The sequence below is a fragment of the Chiloscyllium punctatum genome, chromosome 8 (assembly GCF_047496795.1).
Source record: "Chiloscyllium punctatum isolate Juve2018m chromosome 8, sChiPun1.3, whole genome shotgun sequence".
Taxonomy (NCBI): Eukaryota; Metazoa; Chordata; class Chondrichthyes; order Orectolobiformes; family Hemiscylliidae; genus Chiloscyllium; species Chiloscyllium punctatum.
The window spans coordinates 52,956,411-52,970,269 of NC_092746.1; the positions used below are offsets into that span (position 1 = coordinate 52,956,411).

Consider the following 13,859-nt stretch of genomic DNA (forward strand, 5'->3'; position numbering starts at 1 on the left):
AGAGAGCATGGGTAAAGGAGGCTGCAAGGGTAAAGAGACAGAAGCGAGGGACGCTGCAAGTTCAGGGCAGGACAGTGGGAGGCTTCAAGTGTGCTGGTAATGAAAGGAAGGCTGCACATAAGAGAGAACCTTTTAAAATCTGTCAACAAAGGAACAATTTGCTAACTAGGAGCAAAAAAAACTTGAAATCCCTGAGAAAAGAATTCCTTGCCAATAAATGTGGATGTTTAAATTGTTCTGCTCTGTTAAGTGAGCTCTGACAAGTGTAGTAAGTTTCGGAAGGAATGGGGGATTTTGAACTTTTGTTTTCAAGCTTTCTTATCAACGACAGTTTTTCTCATTTATTTTCATTGTGGGTGCAAAGACAGACTGTGATGTTAGCTAACAATTCCAATATTGTTATATAAAAATGACACCAAGTTTGGTGGACAGTGAGCTCAATGGATGTTAAACTTTGTTTATCCAGCAAACACTGTGCAGAAACTGAATACAGCTTAGAGTCAAAGTCATAGGGATGCACAGCACAGAAAGAGACCTTTTGGTCCAATTTGTCCATGTTGACCAGATATCCTACATTAATATAGTTCCATTTTCCAGCAATTGACCCATATCCCTCTAAGCCCTTCCTATTCCTGTACCCATCCGGATGCCTCTTAAACGTTGTCATTATACCAGCCTCCACCACTTCCTCTGGCAGTTCATTTGACTCATGCATTACCCTCGCCACCCCTCAGGTCCTTTATAAATAGTTCCCTTCTCACCTTAAACTTAGGGCGGCACGGTGGCTCAGTGGTTAGCACTGTTGCCTCACAGCACCAGGGCCCCAGGTTTGATTCCAGCCTCGGGCAACTGTCTATGTGGAGTTTGCACATTCTCCCCATGTCTGCGTGGGTTTGCTCCGGTTTCCTCCCACAGTCCAAAGATGTGCAGGTCAGGTGAATTGGCCATGCTAAATTCACCATAGTGTTAGGTGCATTAGTCAGAGGGAAATGGGTCTGGGTGGGTTACTCTTCGGAAGGTCAGTGTGGACTGGTTGGGCCAAAGGGCCTGCTTTCGCACTGTAGGGAATCTAATCTTATGCCTTCTAGTTTTGGACTCTCCCAACCCAGGGAAAAGACCTTGGTTATTTACCCTATCTATACCCTTCATGATTTTACAAACCTTTATAAAGTCACCTCTCAGCCTCCGAAGCTCCAGCAAAAATAGACCCAGCCTATTCAGCCTCTCCCTGCAGCTCAAACCCTCCAACCCTGGCAACATCCTTGTAAATTTTTTCTGAACCCGTTCAAGATTCACAACACTTTTCCTAAAGCAGGAAGGCCAGAATTGAATGCAGTGATCCAACAACGGCCTAACCAATGTCCTGTACTGCTGTACAATCTCCCATCTCCTATACTCAATGCACTGACCAGTAGAAGCAAGCATTCCAAACGAATCCTTTCTACCTGGGAATCCACTTCCAAGGAACAATGAATCTGCACTTCAAGGTCTCTTTGTTCAGCAAAATTCCCCAGGATTTTGCCATTAAGTGTACAAGTCGTGCCCTGATTTGCCTTTCCAAAATGCAGCATCTCACATTTATCTAAATTAAATCTGATCTGCCACTCCTCTGCCCATCGGCCCATCTGATCAAGGTGCCATTATACTGAGATAATGTTCTTCATTGTCCACTACACCATCTATTTTGATGCCATCTGCAAACTTACTAACTATACCTCCCATGCTCACATTCAAATTATTTAAAATAAATTACAAAAAGCAGTGGACTCAGCACCAATCCTTGTGGCACTGGTCATAGGCCTCTAGTCTGAAAAGCAACCCTCCACCGCCACCGTCAGCTTCTAGGTTCAAGCCAGTTCTGTATCCAAATGGCTAGTTTTCCCTGGATTCCATGTGATCAAAGCTTGTTAACCAGTCTAACATGCATACCTAGTCAAAACACCTAACCGAAGTCCATATAGATCATATCCACTGCTCAGCCTTCATCAATCCATTTTGTTACTTCCTCAAAAAAGTCACTCAAGTTAAGGAGACACAATTTCCCACATACAAAGCCATGTTAACTGTCCTTAATCTGTCCTTGTCTTTCCGAATATGTGTCAATCCCGTCCCTCAGAATCCTCTTCAACAACTTACCCACCATTGATGTCAGGCTCACCTGTTTATGGTTCCCTGGCATTTCCTTACCATCTTCCTCAAATAAGTTTAAATGTGTCAAATTTTCCTTTAGTAAAATTATGTTCAGGAGCCAAATTGCAACATTATTGAAATCTGCGTGACTATGAGCTTGCTTCGGGATAAAATTCTGCATTTTTCCGTAAGGAGTCACAGAGAAGTCCAACCTTGGTTTAAGTGCTGATTTAACTAACACATGAGAAAACATCTTGGCCAACAGCTTTTTGTTTCTAATCATCTTACCTTTATTAAAAATAAAGCTTTAAATATAAAATAAACGATAGGTCTTGTGCAGTTCATAACTGCAAAGATCAGTGTTGCAGGAGTGTGTATCTGGGACAGTTCCTTGCATGAATCTGTCTATAGCTATCACTTACTTGTAAAGATATTTTGATTCATCCATTATATCAAATAAACATATCCAAATTTCATCAGATTATCAAAATATTCATCAAAAAAGATATTCTTACTTTTAGTACTGACTGTACACAAAACAGAGTCACTCGATTAACCGTAGCCTATTCTGCTACTAAGGAGACTGAACAAATTATAACTCTCCTTCTTTCAAACTTTAAGAGGAGCCTTTTTCAGAGGGTCTGGAGTGCAACTGGAATCTCATCAAATTATGCAAACCGATTTACTCAATCTAACTAAAGCCTAGAGATAAATGACACAGACAGACACAATCTCAGAATCTTTAATAGCCGCTACTGTTCAGAGAAACAGTCATCAAAAAATAAACAGTCAGTTAAATTTTAAGTGTCAGAAAGTAAGCTTTCAATTCAATAGAAAGAATAGTCGATTTACACTTTTCCCATTAAATAGGTTAGAGCAAGTCATAGTGCCAACCTTGTCAGAGTAATAACAGTCAAAGGAATACATACAGTTACAATTTATACATGGCCCAAATGCCCAGAGGCATGTTAAAATGAGCAAAGACTTGTATTATACATTTGATTTTCTAAAAGGAGAAAAGAAAACTGAACTTCCATAAGCATTGTCTTTCTCCTGGTTTGCCTGTGCCACAGATAATTCACTAACATCATTCTCAGGCCAACAGGTATTAAATCAGAGGTGTACTTCTACCTCTCCCTGGCCTTTCCTGTTGGTAAGTAGCTTACAGCTCTCCAATGTATGTAATAACACTGATGAGGTTGGCAACTCCACTTAGAAAGTCAGTATGCTTCAGGCCAACAGAGCAACTTACATCTTACTAATGAGCTGGATTCAAACCAATGCCCCAGAGGGGAACAGTAACATTGCTCAGTCTATTGACTTTTTAATTTGCAGATTTTCAAAGCCAATGGTAAAAGTGAAGGGTACAGAAAAACCAACAGTCTATTAGCACTGGAAAAGTGAAGTCTTGTAAAGAGGAAAGGAAGGTTTTGCAAGTATCAAACACCATGAGTTTAGTCATTTAGTTTTTCTGCAAAGTCTTTATTCAGAATGATGTGATTATTTGACAATCGCTGTCTTGGTCAGTGGTCATTAAGCATCTGCTCTTTTGCAACATCAGAAAATACAGAATAGACAGCTTCAGAATAACATCTAATAAAATCTTCCAGTGACTATAAAGTTATCTGCGTGTTGAGCGCATCTTCAGCTTTAGAAGTAGCAGAATAGTCACTACATGAAGCAATTAACTAAAAATACTACTTACCTGTCCCTGAGGAAAATCCAGGACAATTAAAATTGTAATTCTTCATCTCACTGTACCATCTTTCAGACACCTCCTTACCTGTAGGAAGGAATAAAGAAGAATGTTTCATTCTGTTTCAGTTACCTTTTATTGAGAAAGGACGTTTGGAGAACAGTGAGAGAATTAAAGAACATTGCTACATACCACAATCCACAAAGTCACATATCATAGGAATGTCTGCTTAAAATTGGCTTACACTGGTGTATTCGGTTCCTTTTTAATTTGCATGAATGGACACAAGAGCAGCTAACGCATTAGTTTTTGCAGTACTGTGTTTTTCAAGGTTTGTGGTTAATTGTTCATAATTAAAGCAGAAAAAAAAGCCACAGTCACCCTATTTGAATGTGCAGGTCCTGAACCTAAAATATTATGTTCACTCCAAGTCACGCAGCAGCAGGACTCCCAGCCTTAAGCACCTGTGTGAAGAGAAGCTCATTATAACAGCAGGGTCTTCAATCCATGGACAGAGGAGGGCTACACACAGGTACGAAAATGGAGTTAGCCTCACCACCACTAGATGCAAACCAGAGGCTTATCATGGCAGACTATTTAAAAGTCTACTTTTGTTCTTTGGGCCTTTATCCCAGCTGCTCTGTCAATTAGGCCCTCTTATCCAAACAACCCCTGAACCTACTCCCTCCACCCATATCCAAGGTAGCGTATGCTTCTTATCCACCTGATGGTCCGTCATAGACGCCATGCCAAAACACAACCCCCTGCCAACTCGCAATGTCCTCCATTCCAACTCATGTCCCACCAGCCTATCCCATGACAATGTAATCCCAGCTCATGTCAACCCACCTAACACCCTTTCCCTGGACATATTCCATGCCAAATCACCTAGTATTCACCATAGGCAGACTTGATATTAAATAAAGTTCTAAGTATTTATTACAGCCTATATTTTATTTTAAAAGTGCTCTTGTTCATGAAAGTTCATTCAAATCATTTAACCCCTTGGGTATTCCTTATAAAAACAAACAGACTTTCAGTGATAACCACACAAAGACAGGAAATTCTTTAATAACTTCTTCGAGCTACCAAGCTGTGAAATCAGGACCCTGATCAGATAAGTTTGTGTAAAAAAGCATGTTGACATAATGATAGCCATTGGCGTATGGTCAACAGTCACTACTATTGTAATTGCTATAAGACTTTTATTAACTCTCACTGACAAGAAACCATTTTTCTTATTTTTAAAGGGCTTAGAGTTTTAAGTCACTTTATAGCTAGATAGTTTGACCTACTTTTTACTTATCTACTTTTCAAGCGTTTTTATAAATGCACTAAAAATGTGCGAAATCCACACTATAAGTTGAGGCACTTTCTACATTTAAAAAAATGGACTGAATTGAAATGGATAATTATGTTCAGGTTGCTCCCCACCAACCCCCTGAATGGTTTAAGCCCACCCCCTTTCTCCTACACGTGAAAAGGGTTCTACTGGACTGGGTGGTGAGACTATAGGACCTGTAGTTGATTCACTGCTTTGAACTCTGCACAGTCTCCATAATTCAACAGAAACCCAGGCTGCCCAACTGTGTTTCTCACTCCACAGATGCTGGCAGACTTCTGTTTTTCCTTTAGATACATTGGTTTGGTTTTACCATCAATGACTAGAGGAAACAGACAGAGGTTTACTCAGCAACATTTTCACGCTCCCTAAATTGCAAGTTGCTATCAAGTAGTTTGATGACTGCAACAGTTGATGTTTAGCATTTGTGGTATCAATCCCACAAAAAGGATTTACCAAAACAAAGAGTGAAGAGAAAATTAGCTGGTCAGTATCTAGATACAGATATTGTAGCTACTATTATAGCTTCTATAGAGGGAGAGCAACTGAGGTTATTTCACTGGAAAATTAAAAAAAAAATGCACTGTGGATTCGATAGAAAAGATTGCCTCAATCAGGTAGAAGTAAGACAAGTAAAATTATGCGAAATGGAGTAACCAAATGGAATAAACTATTGGGAAAATATGAGATAGATTTAAACAGGACATAAGGGGCAACTTTTTCATACAGAGAGTGGTGCGTGTACAGAATGAGCTGTCAGAGGAACTGGTGGAGGCTAGTACAATTACAACATTTAAGAGGCATCTGGATGGGTATATGAATAGAGGGATACGGGCTGAATGCTAGCAAATGGGATTAGATTTATTTAGGATACCTTGTCAGCATGGACAAGTTGGACAGAAGGGTCTGTTTCCATGCTGTAACATCTCTATGACTCTATGATTCTATGAAGCTGCTGAAGGCAAATTTCAGATCAAGGATTTGCAGAATCCTCAGAACACCAGTGACATGGTATCGTGCCTTAAGAGAGGAGTAATGTCACTGGACTAGCAACCCAGAAACCTAGGCTAATAGTCTGGGCCATGAGACTGAATCCCACCAAATGGTGAAAATCGAATTCAAAATAAATAAACAGCAGGCTTAATTACAACCAGGTAACCGCTGTTGTATGTCATAGATACACATCTGGTTCACTAATCTTACCTCATTTTCCACTTGGTGGCCCTGTAGCCTTCTGGACTCAATATTGAGTTCAGCAATTTTTGAACCTGAACACCTTCTTCTATGGCCAGTATCCAATTCCAAACGCTGGATCCTGTCATGCCAAAGGTTACTTTCAATGTAGCCAACCTATTTTCACCAACTGATGGTCACTAGTATCAGCTTTTCTTTCTCCTAAGAATAATATTATCCATTCCTTTGTCTCCCCAATTGTAGTTCTCTCTCACTGGCTCCATTTCTGCCCATCCTCTCACTTCTTCCCCTCCACCCCCACCTTCTTCAGTATAAATATCACCTTTCCTAGCTACTGTCGCTTTTAAAGCAACGTCACTGAACTCAAACATTAAATCTGATTTCTGTGCACATATGCTGCCAGACCTGCTGAGTTTTTCCAGTAATTTCTATTTTTGGGTTACTTATGTCCTTTAGGGAAGGAAATCTCCCAACTTTGCCTGGTCTGGCCTACATGTCACTCCAGCCCATAGCAATGGACAATTAGCAACGGGCAATAAATACTGGCTTTGCCCTCCCATCCCCCAATGCTACAAGCCACGAATAAATAAAATCAGATTCTCACTGAGTTTAGCTGAAACAATGCAAGAGATCAAAAGGATGCAGAAGTGAATTGACAAATCTCATGGAAGTCAGGAACTAACCATACAAACCAATTCATATGCCAATAACAAATTCTGAATTATGTAAACTGTTTTTTAACAACACAGCAACATTCGAAGATTTAACAAAATCAGCCTATCCATCCTTGAGAAATCATTAACAATTAGTAGTAATATTGGTTTAGTTTTTTGTGTGTACTAACAAAAAGCAAATGGATGTGTTTCTTGGATGAAGTGACTGAGCGATATGGCACTACGTACTGTTAATAGGCAGGGATCAGGAATTCAACATATGGAAGATTTCAAGTGCAAATTCACATTCTATTATTCCATGGAATAACACAGTAGAAAAGAGGTCCTTCAGCTCAATGAGTCTGTACCGCAAAAAAAATACCACCACCGATACCAGTCACATGTACCCACACGAGGCCCGGGGCCTTTAATGTTATGACACCAAGTGGTCACCGAAGTACTTTTTAAATGTTGTTGAGCTCCCTGCCTCAACTACCCTCCCATGCAGTGCATTCCAGAATGATAACAACACGGTGGCACAGTGGTTAGCACTGCTGCCTCACAGCGCCTGAGACCCGGGTTCAATTCCCGCCTCAGGCGACTGACTGTGTGGAGTTTGCACGTTCTCCCGTGTCTGCGTGGGTTTCCTCCGGGTGCTCCGGTTTCCTCCCACAGTCCAAAGATGTGCAGGCCAGGTGAATTGGCCATGCTAAAATTGCCCATAGTGTTAGGTAAGGGGTAAATGTAGATGTAGGGATATGGGTGGGTTACGCTTCGGCGGGGCGGTGTGTAATCTAATCTAAAAAAAAACTTGTGTTTTTGTAGTGCCATGAATTGATTAGATTGCTTACAGTATGGAAACAGGCCATTTGGCCCAACAAGTCCACACCAACCCTCCGAAGAGTGACCCACCCAGACCATTCCCCTACCCTATATTTACCCCTAAGTAATGCACCTAACACATTGGGCAATTTAGCATGACCAATTCACCTGACCTGCACATCTTTGGATTGTGGGAGGAAACCAGAGCACCCAGAGGAAACCCACGCAAACATGGGGAGAACATGCAAACTCCACACAGGCAGGAATTGAACTGACACAGGAATTGAACTGGGGTCCCTGGTGTTGTGAAGCAGCAGTGCTAATCACTGAGCCACCATGCCACCCACAATTAAATGGCCAAAAGAAGCACTTCACAGCAGAAAACTCAAGTAACATTCAACAACAAGGCATGTTAGAAGATATTCAGACTGATAATTAAAACCTAGACAAATAGTTTTTTGAGGAGCATCTTAATGGAAAAAGAGATAAAGATGTGAAGAGAATTAGGAGAGGATTCCAGAGCATAGGGTTCACTGAAGGAATGGTGGATTAATGATGGAGGAATCAAAATAAGCAATGCACAAGACACCAGATTTGGAGAAGCACAGAGGATTGCAGGGAAGGAGGAGAGGGGCAAGGCCTTAAATGAATTTGAAACCATAGATGAGAATTTTAACACTGAAGCACTGCCAGACTGGGTGGCAATGCAGGTCATGGTGACCGATGAACAGGACTTGGTGGGATTCAGAACGTGGGCAGAGCAGAGTTTTAGATAAGCTTATGTTTCTGTCTGATGTGGAGGTGTTGGTGTTGGACTTGGGTGGACAAAGTCAGAGGTTACAGGACACCTGGCTATAGTCCAACAAGCGCATTTGAAATCACAAGCTTTTGGAGCGTTGCTTCTTCATCAGGTGAAGTGACCTGATGAAAGAGCCGCACTCGAAAGATTGTAGTTTCAAATTTAACTGCTGGGACTATAACCTGGTGTCATGTAACTTTTTACTGTGTGTGTGTAGGGTGGAGAATGGGAAGCTGGCCATGACTGCACTGGAATCGTCAAATCTAAAAAGAAACAAAAGCAAGGACCAGGTTTTCTGCAGCCAACCAGCCACGGCAAAAAACACCGAGTAATGTTATCAAGGTGGGAATTGCTGATCCTAATGATGGCACAGTCATGTGGTCAGAAGCTCAACTCTGAGTCAAATGCAATACCAAGCTAGTGAACGGTGTACTTCAGCCTCAGTCACCAACTCCATCCTTCTCCCTGGCAACTGCCAAAGAATTAAAGTTTGTGGTGGGTGCAAAGGTGGTGCCTCCAGTTTTCACAATATTTTGGTGTACAATGAAATTTCTGCTCATTCAATGTTGAATAGAAACAAACAAAAGAGATGAGCTGCCAGAGGAAGTGGTGGAGGCTGGTACAATTACAACATTTAAAAGCATTTGGATGGGTATGTGAATAGGAAGGGTTTGGAGGGATATGGGCCGGGTGCTGGCAGGTGGGACTACATTGGGTTGGGATATCTGGTCAGCATGGACGGGTTGGACCGAAGGGTCTGTTTCCATGCTGTACATCTCTATGACTTGAGAGAGGTGCTGGTGAGGTTGAGCTGGCTAACATTGGCGGACATGTGGAACATGACAGGGGGCAGAATTTCCCTCTCTCTCAGGTGGATTTAACAGCAGTGAGCAAAATGACTTAAATTGGGCAAAAGTCAACAAACCAGATTATCAATAAGAAAATCTCTCCTGATTAAATCCCCACACCTTAGATAGCAAGTTCAGAATCTCACCATTGGCTGGTGGGAAGTTTATACCTATGCATTTTATTCTTTTTTTTAATTCATTGTGGAATATAGGCTGGCCAGCATTTATAGCCCATCCTTAGGTGCACATGAGAAGGTGGCGGTAATGAGCTGCCTTCTTGAACCGCTGCAGTCCATCTGCTTTGGGTTGACCCACAATGCCATGAGGGAGGGAATTCCAGGATTTTGACCCAGTGACAGTGAAGGAACGGCGATATACTTCCAAGTCAGGATGTTGAGTGGCTTGGAGGGGAACTTGAACATGGTGGTGTCCCCATATATCTATTAATTCGACTCGACGCGTTTCTCCTACATAATCAAGAAACTCCAAGTTGTAAAGGCTCAAATAGTAGAACAGAGAAGGTACCTGGTGACTTGTCTTGTCAGCATCCATTGAAGCTCATGGGTTAACTATTGATCTTCTCCTTACACAAAGTTACTTATTCTTCACAAGGTGTCTCCATGGTCAAAGTCTGTGCTCTCCCTAGACTCTACATCCATGCAAATTAACATCAGCAAAGCACTAGCCTCACAATATCATCATGCTTACTCTCAGCCCAATTCGTCCGCAACTAAAGGTATTTAAATATGGACCTTAGAGCTGAGAGCAAGCAAGGACTTACTTGCTTGTGGCAGCTCAGTTTGCACAGAGGGACAGTCAGGCACCTTCTGTTCTACACACAAGTTTTAGCACAGGCATGGAGTCAGACAGCCTATGTGTCTTAGCCTGGTTTTTGGCGCAACAATTCTTTTGCACTGAGTTAGAGACAGGCAGACTGTGTCTTAGCCTTCCTTTTAGTGCAAATGGAGAAGCAGGAAGCTTTTGACAGTCACTGAGGAGTAAATGTATCAAACAGAGACAGGGTTTACTGATCATGGCTGGATGACCTATTTCACAGTGGAGACAGCACTGACCCAAGCTGCTATCCCTGTCCGAGCTCTGTCCACGATCTAGTTGAGTAGCCTCTTATTGTGGTCATTCAGGAAGAGATTGATTTTTTTCTGCATTACACCAGTAACTCCAGAGCCTTCTACGCATGGAGGGAAAACAGCTTATTTTCTTTTCTTGGGGTGGGCGCCACAGTTCAACAGACAGTGCTTGAAGAGCTGTCCAGCTGGACTTTAAATATGATGCAAAAGCCTTGCAAGATGGAAGCATCCTCAGTCTTTTGCTTGTTCCACAATTCACCAAGCAATGTGTCCAAAATCTCATTCACAACAAGCTGAGAAACATGCGGCTGTGTAAAATAACTCAGGCCAAACTATGGCAGAAACGACACAAGGAAACATCAGAACTTCAAATTGGAAAATCCTCCCAATAATGTTTACAGATGATGTCACTGAAGGACAGAATGGAGATTAGAAATAAGAGGGAGTCAACAATAAGTCTTTTCTGGGTGGGGGGGGAGCAACCATGCTAACAGTGTGGAAGGGGTAGAGAAACAATTGCAAGTGATACTCTGTCTATGACTGGCTAAATGAAGAATGAATGTGCAGGGCCAGTTGGCTGGAGAGTATTGGTGTAACATCAGACAGAGTAGTCATTCATAATAAATGCTGCAGCCAAGTTGAGAAGAATGTGAAGGGTTAATTCACAATTGCCATAGTCACAAAGACTTTGGTTGGGGCTGTTTCAGTGCTGTAGCAGAAAGCTGATCAGATGGCCTCAAACAGGGAATTGGTGTCTACATGGGCACATTTTGGGGGTGACAATACATTCAAATTATGCAGAGTTTATTGTGGACAATTTATGAAATATCACCTTATGTTAGTCAGCAGCCATATGAACACAGTGGCCAGGAGAACAGTTCAGAATTTAGAAATTCTGTCAGAAGGAGCCTCTTGACTACCCAAAGCCTGTTCACCAGCAGCAAGGCACAAGTCAGGATTGTGATGGAATACACTCCACTTGCCTAGATGGGTGCAGCTCCAACGACACTCAAGCAGCTCTACACCATCCGGGGCAAAGCAACCTGCTTCTTTGGCAGCACAATTACGACCTTCACCATTCACTCCCTCCACCACTGATGTATAGTAACAGCAATCTCTACTATCCATATGGATGATGTGCAGGTGCTGGTGTTGGACTGGGGTGGACAAAGTTAAAAAACACACACCAGGTTATAGTCCAACAGGTTTATTTGGAAGCACTAGCTTCAGAGCGCTGCTCCTTCATCAGGTAGGTCCTTGATGAAGAAGCAGCACTTCGAAAGCTCGTGTTTCCAAATAAACCCTTTGGACTATAACCTGGTATATGTGATTTTTAACTTTATCCATATGGAGGCATGGTGGCTCATTGGTTAGCACCGCTGCCTCACAGTGCCAGGGACCTGGGTTTCCACCCTCCAGCAACTGTCTGCATGGAGTTTGCATGTTCTCCCTGTGTCTGCATGGGTTTCTGCCAGGTGCTCCAGTTTCCTCCCACACTCCTAGGATTGTGCAAGTTTGGTGGATTGGCCACACCAAATTACCCATAATGATCAAGGATGTATGGCTAGGTGCATTAGCCATGAGAAATACAGGTTTACAGGGGGATGGGTCTGGGTGGGATGCTCGCTGGGGGTCACCTGTTTGGTTGAATAGCCTGTTTCCACAATGTGGGGATCCAGAAGGACAAGAGCAACATGGGAACACCACCACCTGCAAGTTCCCCTCCAAGCCTCCCACCATCCTAACTTGGAAATATATCACTGTTCCTTCACTATTGCAGGATTGAAATCCTGGAATTCCCTCCCTAACAGTACTGTGGGTCAACCTATAGCTGGTGGACTACAGTGATTGAAGAAGGTCCCCTCCCACTACCTTTTCAAAGGCAATTAGGGATAGGCAATAAATGCTGGCCCAGTGAACAACACCCACAAAAGAATGTTTACAAAGACAGTTCACCACCACCTTCCCCAAGACAATCAGGGATGGGCAACAGATGCTGGCCTGGTGGGCAAAGTCCACATCCAACACGAATAAAAAGAAACTGCGGGCTGACTGGCGGAAACATGGTAGAGATCTGTTAGATTCACCTGTCACTTCGGAGACCAGGGTCGTCTCCCAATGTGCAGCTTTCACCTCGTGGGAAAACCACACCACCTCCCCCCCCCCCCCCTTCCACACACACACACACACACACAATGACCAGACACATCTATACAGTGAACTAGCAGGCCGCATCTGTGAAGTATGGTCTCACCGGGTTGGTCATACGATGCCCAGGCGAGGTTCTCTCCACACTGTTGGCGGCTGGACTCCGGGCTGTGTTTGAGGACCCGAGTGCTGGCCAGAACCTCCGCGTATCTGCACAGCGACACCGAGAGAGAGAGAGAGAGAGAGTGTGTGTCAATGAGAGCAGGCAGCATCCAAAACCCAAAAAACCCCCAGGCAAGAAGAAGGAACTTACTGTTGGGCATTTTTACAGAGTTTGCTGCAAAGTTGCAATCCCGGAGCACCATGTTTCTTCCTATAATCGTTGTGAGTTTTTAAAACTTCACGGGAAAACTCCTTGGAAGCTGAAATAATACATGCAACAAATCACCATTACAGAATAAACACCAAGGGGAAAAAAGATTCAAATCCACATGAAAAGACTGACCTGATTTGCCCATGTTAAGCTTCTAGCTGGAGCTCTTGTTGAGAGTTGCTGAGGGATTTGTTACACTGCAGCCGCTGGTTACCTCACTCTCACCGCCAGCGCCTTATAAGGAGCAAAAGGCAGCCTTTTCCGGGATGGAGCCCGAGGACCGAGCGATGGCCACGTCCCACCCACTCACCGAGCGCCACACCCTCTCTCCCTCCCTTAGCTAGCGGAGGGCAACACACATCCCACCCCCACCCCACCTCGGCGGGGCGTAACAACTGTCCCAGGGTTACACCCTCACCCCAGGGTGTAGCTCTCCTAGGGTCCCCCTCGCCAGGGTGTAGCAACTGTCCCAGGGTCACTCCCACCCCCCCAGGGTGTAGCTCTGTCCCAGGGTCACTTCCCCCCTCCCCCCCTCCGGGTGTAGCTCTGTCCCAGGGTCACACCCTCCTCCCCCCAGGGTGTAGCTCTGTCCCAGGGTCACACCCTCCTCCCCCCAGGGTGTCGCTCTGTCCCAAGGTCACAACCCCCTCCCCCCAGGGTGTAGCTCTGTCCCAAGGTCACAACCCCTTGCCCCCAGGGTGTTGCTCTATCCCAGGGACACTCCCCCCATCCCCCCAGGGTGTCGCTCTGTACCCAGGTCACTCAC

At 43.7% G+C, this 13,859-nt stretch overlaps 1 protein-coding gene across 1 annotated transcript in view; it reads right to left on the bottom strand.

Moving 5' to 3' along the window:
* glipr2l (GLI pathogenesis-related 2, like) overlaps window positions 1-13,395 on the bottom strand; it is a 64,025-nt gene extending 50,630 nt beyond the window's left edge. The window contains exons 1-4 of the mRNA XM_072575564.1: window positions 13,226-13,395; window positions 13,034-13,142; window positions 12,827-12,930; window positions 3,836-3,913 (exon numbers count right to left, since the gene is read on the bottom strand). Coding sequence (XP_072431665.1) covers window positions 3,836-3,913; window positions 12,827-12,930; window positions 13,034-13,142; window positions 13,226-13,238 — 304 coding nt within the window. The 5' untranslated portion in view covers window positions 13,239-13,395. The remainder of the gene's footprint in view (window positions 1-3,835; window positions 3,914-12,826; window positions 12,931-13,033; window positions 13,143-13,225) is intronic.
* Between the last annotated feature and the right edge of the window lie 464 nt (window positions 13,396-13,859).